This window comes from Pavona decussata, unplaced genomic scaffold, assembly GCF_977016875.1.
Source record: "Pavona decussata unplaced genomic scaffold, jaPavDecu1.1 SCAFFOLD_16, whole genome shotgun sequence".
Taxonomy (NCBI): domain Eukaryota; kingdom Metazoa; phylum Cnidaria; class Anthozoa; order Scleractinia; family Agariciidae; genus Pavona; species Pavona decussata.
This window is the reverse complement of record NW_028145439.1, coordinates 4,555,001-4,569,168: the sequence shown is the minus strand read 5'-3', so window position 1 is coordinate 4,569,168 and position 14,168 is coordinate 4,555,001. Positions and strand designations below refer to the sequence as shown.

General features: G+C 39.2%; 3 protein-coding genes across 4 annotated transcripts in view; all 3 read right to left on the bottom strand.

The window, feature by feature from the left end:
* Nucleotides 1-14,168, bottom strand: part of LOC146487469 (putative skeletal organic matrix protein 5) — a 133,240-nt gene that overhangs the window by 67,734 nt on the left and 51,338 nt on the right. The window lies entirely within an intron of this gene.
* Nucleotides 1,675-14,168, bottom strand: part of LOC146487473 (uncharacterized) — a gene marked incomplete at its 5' end in the record, with an annotated part of 24,837 nt that continues 12,343 nt past the window's right edge. The window contains 2 exons of the mRNA XM_085088814.1: nucleotides 1,675-2,251; nucleotides 2,606-2,744. Of these exons, the coding sequence (XP_084944940.1) occupies nucleotides 1,733-2,251; nucleotides 2,606-2,744 (658 nt within the window). The remainder of the gene's footprint in view (nucleotides 2,252-2,605; nucleotides 2,745-14,168) is intronic.
* Nucleotides 6,664-13,409, bottom strand: LOC146487475 (uncharacterized). The gene is made up of 4 exons (XM_085088907.1): nucleotides 13,368-13,409; nucleotides 11,412-11,517; nucleotides 10,854-10,969; nucleotides 6,664-8,241 (listed from the first exon to the last, which is right to left on the bottom strand). The coding sequence occupies exons 1-4, from the start codon at nucleotides 13,395-13,397 to the stop codon at nucleotides 8,026-8,028; spliced, it is 468 nt and encodes a 155-aa protein (XP_084945033.1). The 5' UTR covers nucleotides 13,398-13,409; the 3' UTR covers nucleotides 6,664-8,025.

Genomic DNA, 14,168 nt, shown 5'->3' with positions numbered 1-14,168 from the left:
CATGTTATTTTCAAGTTGAATTATATTTTTTTAATATCTGAATGCTTGGCCCCGTTAGCACCTCTTGTTATAAACACTTGTCAAGGGTAATTAATAGAGATTTTTCGTAAACATTTATGCATGGAAAACTGCTAATATACGCAAAGATGGTTGTCTCTTGTCTACAATTTCCCTCCCCTCTGGGGCTCGTTTCTCGAAAGTCCTGCTAACTTACCGGGCTCGATAAGTGTCTTTGGGGATAAATGTTTCTTAACGGAAGTCAGTTTTTGTTCACTTTGAATACTAAATTTAAAATCTTATAATTCTGTGAAAACATTGGCCAAGTACCATATATGTCTGTAATTACTCTCTAATCAGCGAAAATACATTTAAAAATATACTTATCGGGCCCGGTATGTTAACGGGACTTTCGAGAAAGGGGCCCCAGGTGCCTAAATAAGGGCGAAGGCAGTCAAAGGTCAAGAAACACTGAAGAGTTATTACGACTCCATGACTTCTCCGTAGAAGGGAAGGAAAAAGAAAAAGACGTGCTTGAAATGAAACCGTTAGCGGAAGCACTGAATCTAAGATCTTAGCAGGTGGCTTTTTGTATTTACCATAATAACAACAACAATGTCAAATCCAGTTTCCTTATCATACATCAAAATTCCTAAGACCACCCCTCAGGAGATATCGAGGAAAGAACAAGCTGAAATAAGGGCGAGGAATAAAATGCATGCAATTCCGATAGACAACAAAACGTTTCTGACAAACCACCTAGTGGTTAACTCTAGGTGATCATGTTAAACCAGTAAAACATAAAAAAAAAATACCAGGTTGCCAGTTTATCCAAAATTCGGGGATAAGGGAGGGGGTAAGAGGTGGGGAATTTAGCCACCCAAATGTAAAATGTGCAACAACGAGCAAAATGTCTGAAACAAAACGAGCAAATTGAAAGCAATTAGTTGAACTGCGGGTCTTATGTTGATAGAGGAAAGTCCCTTAGGTGGAATAGTCTTCATTATCGATTAAGAAACAAAAGTAACATCGTAGACACCCAAAAAGCGAATTCACGGCTCGGTCTTAAGTTCATTTCCGTTAGAAAGGAATTTAGATGGACAATTAATCTGAGTGCATTGCGGAGTAGGACAGTGGAGTTAGGAAGAATCGCTCACCAAAAAGTGAATTTTTTTTCTTTGCTTAAAAAATAAATAAATAGATAGATAAATAAATAAATAAATAAATAAATAACTAAATAAATAAATAACTAAATAAATAAATAAAATATTCCCTGTTATTCTCTTTTCTTTCAACACTCTTACCACTCACGTCAGTCCCATGACCAATTTTATTTCTTACATAAAGATACTAGTTATATAAAACTACATACACGTTTCTTGGTGGAGTTCAGAATAACATAACCAGTAAAGATTTTATGTGTTGCGTTTTCGCTCTTTTTGAAAGACAAAACTTTAATTTACTGATCGAAAGATTTATACATTCACTCATTGTTCTATGGAGTGTTTTCACATGACGTCACCGGGGCCATGTTGGTGTCCCAAAACAAAGAAATGGCGGCCATGTTGGTGTCCCAAACTAAACCTCTGGGAATTGAACTCTATTTTTATGCAAATACTTTCTTTTGTTTCAGTAAACCAATATGGCCGGTAGTCACGTGAATGAAAACACTCTATAGTTTACTTATGGCTTATGGCCTTAGTGACAAAGTTCAGTTTTTAGTTCCTTGTGGCTTTCACTGCACCAGAATGTAGCCCATGGCTTTGATGTGCTTCTCTCCGTTATCTCCTCCATGCATAGCCTCGTTTCCACACGTGTTGGAGTCGTCGTGTTTTCCTCCAGTACCAAACCCGATTCTGGAGTCAGAAGATACACAGTCTTTTTCGTTATTTCCAAGGAAACCGATTCTTGCTTTTCCATGGTTGCGTATCTCAGACTTACAATTGAACCCTTCCATGTTACAGTTAGGCTGCAGCGAGGCTGAAGATCCAATCAACGACTTCCACGTGTTATGTCTCAGTGAGGTGGCGCGGTAATTGCCATCGGCGATCAGTGAGTAGAGGGAGTTAGCGCGCTTGGAGAGGACGATGAATCTTGTCTGATTTCCGATCTTCATACCGAGACAGATCTTGGAGAAGGATGCGTTCCAGTAGGTTGGTAGCTTGGTTTCATGATTGTCAAACAAAGTCTTTCCTCCTGGAAGGTTGAAGTCGTCCCGGTTGCTCCAGAGTTTAGAATTGAAGCGAAACGTTGGCTTGGTGAAAATAAGGAAAAACATGTAGGAAAATTACAATGAATTATCCACATTCACATATCCACCTTTAAAAAAGAATAGCCGAAAGCGCACTTTGATAAACCTGCCTTGAAAGAATTCGGAATTTCTCGAATCACTTTCATGACCTTCATTAACGTTTTTTAAGGATCTTGAGAAAGCACATTTTGAACGATTTCCGGAGTGCGGATGAAAATGTTAAACTGAGCGATCCAAATATCTCATAGAACTCGTAATTAAGGGTACAAAGAACATATTCGTGACCTTCTTAATTCGTATATAAAGATTGATGTCCATATTCCTACATAAAGCAAACAGTTGGTTGTCATGTGATACCTTATTGCCATCCGTTTTCATGACCAGCGTCCATCCGCCTCCTCCACACGCTCCAAGCCCATGGCTTGACATATGGCAGTACACAGGAACTTTTCCAGAGGGCATTTGGAGTAAATAGGCTTTGTTATCTTGGGAGGTCCTGATATCAAAAAAGAATAATAATAACAAACTTAGTAATATACATATATTTTTCTATTCCTTTCTCCCCTTTACTTGAGTCCTAAGAAATCATAAGAATACTTTTACATTGAATAACGATCTATACTTGAATATCTGCCAACATTCTATACGATACTGAATAGAGTTTTTTTCTGTCTTCTTTTATAGGGACTGTGCAATAATTAACAGGAGTGGGAGGGGAGGAGGGGGTCAGGAAATGGGTCAGAGGTGGTGAACAATAGGGATTTACCTCGCTATCTAGACGAAAAATTAAATATGAACCCCATTGCATGCGAAATAACACACCCATCCACCTAACTCCTTATGTGTTGTTACGTTTTCTCACTTCATATTAAGACTACCGTATTTTCTCGAGTAAACGCCGGCTTCGTATAAACGCCGGGTCAAAACTGCCGATTTTCAATTAAACGCCGGGTGCGTCCGGCGTTTGATCAGGGTCCCGGCGTTTATGAGCATGTAATTCAAACTTAAGAAATTTGCACACATTGGCTGACACAAGCGAGGAGGACCTTGGCGACATTACCGTTTATAAACTTAAAACTCTGCTTTCATATCATTTACTTGCTCCTACATCATTCACATATTGTTTATGTGCTGTTTGTTAGTGATACAAATCTTGATTGCAACATGGTACACGTGCCGTATGCACGGTACCATAATACTGTAACTTTGGGCAATCCTGGGAAAAATTGTCCAGTACTGACAAACTGCCCATAGGTTTAATTCCAAGGATCGGGGATAATAAATCAACCTGGAAAAATTGTCCAGCACTGACAAACTGCCCCTAGGTTTCCAAGGATCGGTGGTAATAAATCAACCTGGAAAAATGGCTGAAAATCGCACTTCATTAATAAACGCCGGAGCCCCGATTAAACGCCGGCCTCGAAAAAAAGCCAGGTCAAAATGGCCGAATTTTAAATAAACGAAAGGGGCGTTTAATCGAGAAAATAAGTACTTCTTTTTTTAGTTACAGGGCCTTGCGCTGTTTAAACAGTTAATTTAGTTGCTCTTGCAAAACGAAATCGACACGATCTAGCACTGAATATTTCTTGATTTTTTTTAATAAAACAATTATTTCACTCACGCTTGTTGGATATGAAATGATATGTAGCCAGCTCGACGCTACGCGCCTCTATGACTATCTGATCATCTCATATCCAAAAGGCTCTAGTGGAATAATTGTTAAGTATTGTGCCCCCTCCCGTTTCCCCTTTCCCCTTCTGATTTTCTACTAAAGATGCTGAAAGGGTGAAACTCTGGCTTAATGGCAAAAATAAAAACTTTGTCAAGTGTATACTTCTCAATTGTCAATGGGTTTGGCCAAAGCAGATGCCTTTAAAATCTAGCAATAAATAATTCAGTATGAGCCTCTGCCTTTATAAAACAACATGATATCCCTCGCTAAAATTGTTTCCTTGCCAGTGTTAATGTCAATGCCTAGTGTCTTTGAGCTAGCTTGGCTGACAGACTACCTAACAAAGAGAAAGCAATACACGGTAGTCAACGGTGCGAAGTCTGATACGGTTCCAAAGTCACCTCTTACACCCCGCAAGGTGTTGTTCTCTCCCCAAATCTTTTCACATTGTGTTATCTCAGGATAAACGTATATGTCCGCAGATGATACCCGCAGAATTGTTTTGTTCAAGGAGTTGTGTGGATGAGGTCACAGCTCTGCTTAGCAAAGCGCTTGAGGAGCTCCGTACACGGTGCAGATACAGTTCACTATAATACGCCCAAAAGTCTTGTAGAGGACAGTGCGTTCAGAGAACTTGACCAGCAAAGTTTTGTCGTTGTGATAACCATGGCTTCGCTCTCCTTGGGGTGGGGTACTAGCTAGCTAGTTATCGAAACGGCATAGCTTTACTGGTCCTCTGAACGCACTTCCCCCTTAATTCAAAACGTTGAGGAGTGACAGTGGATAACAAACTCAACTGGACACGATATGTTTAGGTAATCAAGAAGGGATTCGCGAATAAGCTTAACCTGATAAAAAACAGCCGATTTTTAACATCGTAACATAGGTTTGGACTTGTATTTCAAAATTGCCTTGCCGTTAGTTAAATACGCTGAATACCACTTTGGAGTGGATGTACAGAAAAGGGAGATTTTAAATTTTAAGCGTCACTGCATTGCATTGCCGGGTGACAAGCCTCGTGTAGCGGCACTCAAAGTAGTGAACTAGGAAGCTGAAGTTAGCGGCATTAATCGTTAAAATGTACAATGATGCGAAACTGTGACTGACCATTATGACAGGTCTGGGCCTTTTCAATTCATTTTTATAGCTTGGGTAATTTATCATGAAATAAGATCGGTTGGCTGAAAGGGGAAGAATAATGATAGAAAAGAGATTTTCACAATTATGCAACAAAAAAGAACGGATACACTTCGAAATCGGGCACATTTTTAAATCTTCTAGGCTGAAGGAATATGCTAGTCATTAACAAGACTTTAATTAGGGTTTATCACAAGAATTTAAACAAGGTCAAAGAATAGTATGGGAGAGATAAAAGAAAGAGGCTTTTCTCTGGAATTAGACATGGCACTGATATGGGCATGAAATGAAACATGACCTGTGAATTTCCTACAAAATGTGTCACAATTTAGCAATAGTTAACCGCGCCAACGCATCTAAAATCTCACCCAAAACCCGGTCTTTTAGCGCTCAAGTCTAGCTTTCAACAACAGAATCAGCTTTATAAGAGGAAGACAGCGTTTCAAATTGATTTTTTATCTTCACACTAGATTCATGCTGCACGCGAATTAGAATCATGGCGATCGAACATCTGCAGGAAATTATTTATGACACCCGCGAGCGGAAAAACCTTTTAGATGTAAAATCGCACTTCTCGACTAATCGATCACTGGCCTAACAACGATACAGTAATAAGGGCGACGAATAATCGAATAGCTTTTCAAACTCACGCTTTATGAAGAAAAAACTCTTGCTTGTATCTCGCCATATTACTTTAAGTCCCGGATGTTGAAATCAACATTTGAAAAGGGGAGGGTTAGCGCTCTTTTCCACTTCATATCTTTGGCTGCGTCAAAAAATTCCCGAAAATTTCACGCAATAATAATAATAATAATAATAATAATAATAATAATAATAAATAATAATAATGATGATGATGATGATGATGATGATGATGATGATGATGATGATGGTGATGATGATGATGATGATGGTGATGATGATGATGATGATGATGATGATGATGATGATGATGATGATGATAATAACAAAAACAAAACAGAACAAAACACAAACGTAAATAGTTAAGGTTCATCCTTGAGTTTTGGAGGTCCATGACAAGCCAGAGGCCAGATTTTAAGACCTCGACGCCTTTGAAAGACGCGTTCTTCGGATGTTTGTGGCGGATTAAGATCGCCTTTAGGTGCGAGTCTTTTGTTTCGACCTCCGAAGGATATTCTCGCCTGAAGACTATGATACGTGTGTTGTAGCTGTCAACATTGTGTTTTTTAATTAAATTCTGTCATCGTATGACAAAACCCGAACCACGCTAAATTGAAATCCTTGTACAACAACCGTACAAATATCAGTTTGCCTGAATGAGTGGCCAAGTCCTCACGTTATTGGTTTTGCGTATTCAATTCTTCAATCTCGCGGCAAACGTTGGCGTAGGTAACGCGTCCTATAATTCAAACAAATGCGGACACATACATTTACGTGACACAGCCGAAACTATCGGCTAACTGGGAAAAAGCCTCTTAGTTTTGTCTTCATTATAAGGCGGCTAAGAATGCGTTCGATTGACCTTATTCCGGATGAATAATAAGCGGAAGAGCTGTTAAATTTCTCTTTTTAAGAAATTTGGGAGGCGAATTCTGCAAACTATCGCTCACACATGAGAATTTAAGAGCAGTCTTGTACTCCAGTAACTCCTAAAACCTTTTTTGGGGGGGGGATTTCTTGTCATCGTTGTATGTATTCCTATTCCGGAATAGGGTCAATCGAACGCACCCTAAAACTCTATTTTATTTTACTACAACAAGCGAAGGAATCCGGACTATTAAATTATGCCGAATTTGAATAACCACACGTCAGAAAACCGTAGTGTCGCATTAATGAGAGAAATCAAACAAAAGAAGGCGGCTAAGGTTTTTTAACGTATTGTTATTAAATTTCGGCGCCATTTATGCAATCGTTTTTTACAGTGCGAAATTCGCAATTATTGGTCAAAATTCTTTACAAATTGTTTACACTGACAAATTCAACTTCTATTAATCTCAATGAAGTTTTTAAGTGGTCCATGTGAAAACGATTCAAGTGTAGAAATGCTGAATCTAAACTAGTCTAAATTTCCGTGAGTGCACATTAATTTTCCTTGACCGGTCATTTCGCTACACTGCAGTTAAGTCGATTCGCTACGTTTTAAAATTGACATATTCTGTAATATTTGAATTCAATTTACTCCTCATGCAAACACTGTGAAACGAATATACAGCTAAGATATTTTTTCACCCGAACTCACTTTAAGAACGAAAAATAATCACATTTCATACTTAACGGTGTAGCGAAACGACTTTGCAGCGAAACGACCCGACACCGTTCAAAGAGAGTGTTAAATTGTGATGTGTTCCAAAATTTCTTCGAGTTTCGGGCGTTTTCCCGGATTAGATGAGAGACACCTTTTGGCAGTACTCTTCACAGGGGCACCCAACGGATCGTTTTGGTAAATTATCTGTTCGGAAGGTCCTTAATCCCCTACAATTTTCTTAAGGGAATTTTCACCTCGAACGTTCGTGATACGGGAAATTTAAGTCCTAGTGTTTTCGGATAGATAAAAATGTCGTTTTGGATACCGAAAAAAGGTCAGCTAAGATTTTCGGAAAGGAAATAAGACCTAAGGTTTTCGGGAAAGAAACAAAAATGCGCTAGGAATTTCGAAAAGACTCAAGTTCCCCTAGAATGACTAAAGAGATAAAAATATTATAGGGTGGCCTGAAATGAACCTACAGAGCTTTAAAGGCACTCCAGATAGCCAAAAATTGCGTTTCAAAGGATCTGAGAGAAAACTACCGTTGGGTGCCCCTGTCTTCAAGGCAGGGTTGACAAATTTCCCATCTTGTAAAACTTTCACGGCTAGCACTCCAAAAGAATATACGTCGCTAGCGGTCGACTGGCTGTCTCCTCGGTGAATTTCAGGCGCTGCGTGTGTATACTTCTTCGCTGCATCCTTTATGTTGACTTTCGGCTTCATCAGCTTCGCCTTGACAATTCATCTGCTTTTGCCAAAGTCAATAAAGAAGGCTTTATGGCTGGCACCGTCCAAAACGACATTGTTCCCTTTTAGGTCGTTGTGCAGGTATCCTCTTTTGTGCATAAACAACAACACTTCACAAATCTGCCTTAGAATTTCTGTGCACTCGCTAACATCCGCAATAACGCCTGTTGCTGCAGCCTTCAAGAGGGTAACACTGCTGCCCTCAACCGCCTATATAAAGAATGGATAAGGTAAACCTGGTGCAAATATTGTACATGTTTGAAAGGTTGGATAACACAGAACTCCCTGTTAGATTAAAGGCTGTACTTAGTCTGGTCTCTTTCCGTTAAAAAAACCAAAGGAAATACCTTCACTAGGGACCAAAGCCCCAGGGAACATGTTCTTGGGGCAGTTGAGACACTCAAGCTTCACCACCACGTCAAGGTGACAGCCCTAGGTGAAAAAAAACTAAAACAAAAAGGCTCTCATCACCTCAGGGTATGGGCGCGCCGCCTGTAAACCCAGAAGGAGAGGATAGCCTGACAAATTGGCCTAGGATTAATGCTTCATTGTATGAAAATAAAAGTCAACTGGAAAATACTAATTTTGGATATTGACTAAACAACAAAAAACAAAAAGACTCTCGTCACCTCAGGGTTTGGGCGCGCCGCCTGTAAACCCTGAAGGAGAGGATAGCCTGACAAATTGGCCTAGGTTTATGCTACATTTTATAAAAACAAAAGTCAACTGAAAAAGACTAATTTGGATATTGACTAAACAACAAAAAACAAAAAGGCTATCGTCACCTCAGGGTTTGGGCGCGCCGCCTGTAAACCCAGAAGGAGAGCATAGCCTGACAAATCGGCCTAGGATTAATGCTTCATTGTATGAAAATAAAAGTCAACTGAAAAAGACTAATTTGGATATTGACTAAACAACAAAAAACAAAAAGGTTATCGTCACCTCAGGGTATGGGCGCGCCGCCTGTAAACCCAGAAGGAGAGGATAGCCTGACAAATCGGCCTAGGATTAATGCTTCATTGTATGAAAATAAAAGTCAACTGGAAAATACTAATTTTGGATATTCACTAAACAACAAAAAACAAAAAGGCTATCGTCACCTCAGGGTATGGGCGCGCCGCCTGTAAACCCAGAAGGAGAGGATAGCCTGACAAATTGGCCTAGGATTAATGCTTCATTGTATGAAAATAAAAGTCAACTGGAAAATACTACTTTTGGATATTGACTAAACAACAAAAAACAAAAAGACTCTTGTCACCTCAGGGTTTGGGCGCGCCGCCTGTAAACCCTGAAGGAGAGGATAGCCTGACAAATTGGCCTAGGTTTATGCTACATTTTATAAAAACAAAAGTCAACTGAAAAAGACTAATTTGGATTATGACTAAACAACAAAAAACAAAAAGGCTATTGTCACCTCAGGGTATGGGCGCGCTGCCTGTAAACCCAGAAGGAGAGGATAGCCCGACAAATTGGCGTAGGATTAATGCTTCATTGTATGAAAATAAAAGTCAACTGGAAAATACTAATTTTGGATATTCACTAAACAACAAAAAACAAAAAGGCTATCGTCACCTCAGGGTATGGGCGCGCCGCCTGTAAACCCAGAAGGAGAGGATAGCCTGACAAATTGGCGTAGGATTAATGCTTCATTGTATGAAAATAAAAGTCAACTGGAAAATACTAATTTTGGATATTGACTAAACAACAAAAAACAAAAAGGCTATCGTCACCTCAGGGTATGGGCGCGCCGCCTGTAAACCCTGAAGGAGAGGATAGCCTGACAAATTGGCCTAGGATTAATGCTTCTTTGTATGAAAATAAAAGTCAACTGAAAAATACTAATTTTGGATAATGACTAAACAACAAAAAACAAAAAGACTCTCGTCACCTCAGGGTTTGGGCGCGCCGCCTGTAAACCCTGAAGGAGAGGATAGCCTGACAAATTGGCCTAGGTTTATGCTACATTTTATAAAAACAAAAGTCAACTGAAAAAGACTAATTTGGATAATGACTAAACAACAAAAAACAAAACCACTATCGTCACCTCAGGGTTTGGGCGTGCCGCCTGTAAACCCTGAAGGAGAGGATAGCCTGACAAATTGGCCTAGGTTTATGCTACATTTTATAAAAACAAAAGTCAACTGAAAAAGACTAATTTGGATAATGACTAAACAACAAAAAACAAAAAGGCTATCGTCACCTCAGGGTTTGGGCGCGCTGCCTGTAAACCCTGAAGGAGAGGATAGCCTGACAAATTGGCCTAGGTTTATGCTACATTTTATAAAAACAAAAGTCAACTGAAAAAGACTAATTTGGATAATGACTAAACAACAAAAAACAAAAAGGCTATCGTCACCTCAGGGTTTGGGCGCGCCGCCTGTAAACCCTGAAGGAGAGGATAGCCTGACAAATTGGTCTAGGTTTATGTACATTTTATACAAATGCGTTGAAACAAATGTGCATATGGTTTTAGGCGCTACTGAACAAACGTAAATGTATATTTTTGATTTAACGTCGGATGGGCTTGTTGAAGACAGTATAAATGATAAAAACAAATACTGCAAATTAAAGAAAAACTATTCAAAATTCCAAAAGGTAGAAAGCTGGCCAGTTGGCCATTTACATAACACAGTCAAGAAGTAGAACTTGAAACAAATCCAGATAGTGGTTGGATGGAATATACGAAATTCCAGATTTCAAATCCAACACTTTACAAGTACATGGCCTTCCTGATGCAACATTTTCATTACTTTGCAACTAACAACTACCATAATGCAAACAATGTTAAAACACATACCTTCTAAGTTAAATAATCTACATACCCTTATGGTATTGCATATAAAGCAGAACTCAACATCAATGCCTTGCTTGCCAAGTTTAAAATTGTCATCATCGTCCTTCACAAGCAGCAGATAGAATGCCTTTAAGTCCAGTATAACTGCAAAAAACAATATTATTAATATAGCAATCTTAAGTAAATTGTTATTAATAAATTGTTGCTGTTCTTTATTTAGTTTCACTCATCAAACATTGTAGACTGTTAATAATAATCAGCAGTAAAAAAGTTAAAGTGTCTATAAGGCGAAGTGGTGAAGTGGTAAACACCAAGCTGATCTAGATTTCTGTACCATGAAACCGCAAGGGGTATTTCTACTATTCCCCCACCCCCCTCTATGAGGTTCTATTCCTTCGCAGGGTTCCCCCAGGATAAAAATTGCCAATACCAGAGCTAGAGCTCAAACCCATAAAGTTTGATATAGCAGTCCAGCTAAGTATCCGACCACAGTGTCTCCCAATTTAAATTATAACCAGACACATAAGCATGCAGATACAGTTAAGAAAAAAATAACAACAATTTTTGACGAATTTCAATCTCCTACCTTTAAAAGTCACAGTGTAGGTTTGTCCATCCACAAGAATTCCACTCAGTTTTTCAGTGTGTCCTTTTGCCTGTTCACATTTGTAATTAGCTTTTTCAAGCTTTTCCTTAAGATGGAAACACATTTTGTTCATATTAGGAAAGCTTGCCCACAGACCTTCATTATATTATAAAATATTAGTCTTAAGTGTCCTTGGGAGGACTTCTAAGGACAGTGGCTACAGTAATGTCAGCTACAATCATGGATTTTGTGAGTTTCTTAGTAATGTTTAGCATTTAATTGTGATAATAAGATATTACAGTTTATTTATTTAGTGATAAGTATAAAATAATCTACTAGTGTTCTATCACCAATGCCATTCTCTGATTGGCTACGCTACTTGCTATCTATTCTGTTATAGATGGTGAGTAGTGGTTTTCAACAAAATGGCGGCCTCTTCGTCGCGTTTTCAAAGTGTCTGTGACGAGGATATAATTAATTTACTTGTTTAGTTTTGAACAACTAGCAGATTTATACTAAAAGAATTAGATTATTTGCTCTAATTTCTATGCATGTTAGCTGATTGGGGCTGCATTCTCAACAAGAGCAACTTGAAAGCCAGGAATATCTTGACACAGACTAATTGCTTCCTTGCTGCTTTGGGAATTTGTCAATTACATGTTTCCACTTAGAAAACAAGAACTAGCTAGCATGCATTTATAGCAGTATTATATATACAGTCAAACCTCCCTTTGCGACCATCTCTCTTAAGTGACCACCTCTCATTAGCGACCACTTTTTCAAAATACCAAAGTTTTCGAGTCAAATCACTATAGATGGAACCTCTCGTAGGCGACCACCTCTTGTAAGCGACCACCTCCCTTAAGCGACCACTTTTAGAGATGATTGTTTAAAATTTTCAATTGTTTTTAACCTCCCGTAGGCGACCACTTGACACACAATCTGCTGTTTCTCTCACGGGCGGAAATTGACTATAACATATTGGCCCACATCATTACAGCGGATATGCCGTATTAAAATCTCACAGCCGGAGCTAGTCTCCCGACATTGAAACAAATGATAACATATACGTGCACTATAGTGTACACTGAAATAAACTTTAATCAGGTTGAATCCCTTATAGGAAAGAAACTCTCTTATCTTGTAAATAGCATGCATGTACATGCACGACCGGTGATGACTCTCTCAACCTTGTATTATCCAACAGAAAAATTGTGGCGATAAATAATGTCAACTGGATTATGTAACAAACAAACGCCGAAGTTGTTGATGTGTTACGCTTGAAATGTAACATTGCAAACATGCCGTTTACTGTTTGCTCCTAAATCAGGCAGTCTAAGTAAAATTTTTACTTTGGGTTTCGATAAGCACTGGAAAAAGGGTTAGGTGTCCGCAATTACCATACGTAAATTACCGGAAATTTAGACCCCCCCCCCCCCCCCCTGTGGTCTGACCTCTGGTAAGCGACCACCTCCCGTAAGCAACCACATATCCTTGAGATTATGGGTCAGGTCGCTTACGGGAGGTTCAACTGTACTAGTAATAGTAATAACAGATTAAAAAGTGCCGTTGACATGCCAATTTGATAGACCATATGTCTCACCTGAAAATGAGACCAGATTCTTGCATCAAAGGAGGTAAATTTGTGTGAAAGAGAAACAAAATGGCTCTCTTTGTTCCGCATGCATTTGCACAGGCAGCCAAATGTAAACACAAAGTTAGAATTGGGGTCACCCATTGTCGACCGTGATAAAATAAAAATTAATTGTACTATAGATTATTTCCTCCACTCAAGCAAAATCCAAATAAGTTACAGAATAGCTTTGGAAAAGGAAATAAACTTTTGTTGTTGTTGTTTACAATGACTGATAAATTAATTAACCTGATAAACCAATACAAATTGAATAAGAAAAAAAAAACCAATAGTTTTAAAAAATTAAAGGATAAGCGACTTACCCCACTTTTCCCAAGTTTGGTTCTATTCATGAAGATGACGCAGGTGAAATCAAAGTTGAAGAACTACTAGAGATGCAAGGAGTAGAGCATTTTGGCGGGCTTTCATCGGCTTTTGGCGGGCTTTCCAGAGAGCAATTCGAGAGATCTACAGAGGAAGGTTCAGGCTTGAAATCAACTGGGGCCAGATCATCCATAGCATTGATGCATCTTTCGTTACTTCTCAGAGTAGAGTCAAGAATAGAACTCTGAAATTCGCGATCGTAGGCTCGAGACAACAAGTCTGCTCTGTTTAGTGCCCTCCTCAAATGTTGGACGAACTCAGATTTAAAAAATTCTCCTTTGGCAGGGTTTTTTTCGGCGTAGATTTCCAACGAGTACAGCGAAAGTAGTACCAGCATACAGGGTTTCGGCAGCTTTGGCTCCCCTTGTTAAACCACGACAAAGGTACAGGCCCGCCATTTTCGTCCTGAAGGTCAACAATGTTTACGCGGCAAACTTCCTCGGGAAACATGTCAAATATAAAATTACTGCAGAATTTTCTCGGAGGAGCCACGCAAAACTCGTCGTTTAAGGCGAACCATATTCTCTGCGGATCCAAGGAGGGCGAGAAAATTCGATGAATCATCCTTCGAACAGAGGGTGAGATCGACGGTACGATCCACGAGAGCCACGAAGAACGAATCACTTTTAGCGCGCTTCCCGAATTCATATTTACCACGAGGAAGGATTAACCAAATATAGTCTGACCCCATGAAGTGTTTTGCTATAAATTAACTCGAGATATCTGCTAAGATTCACCAG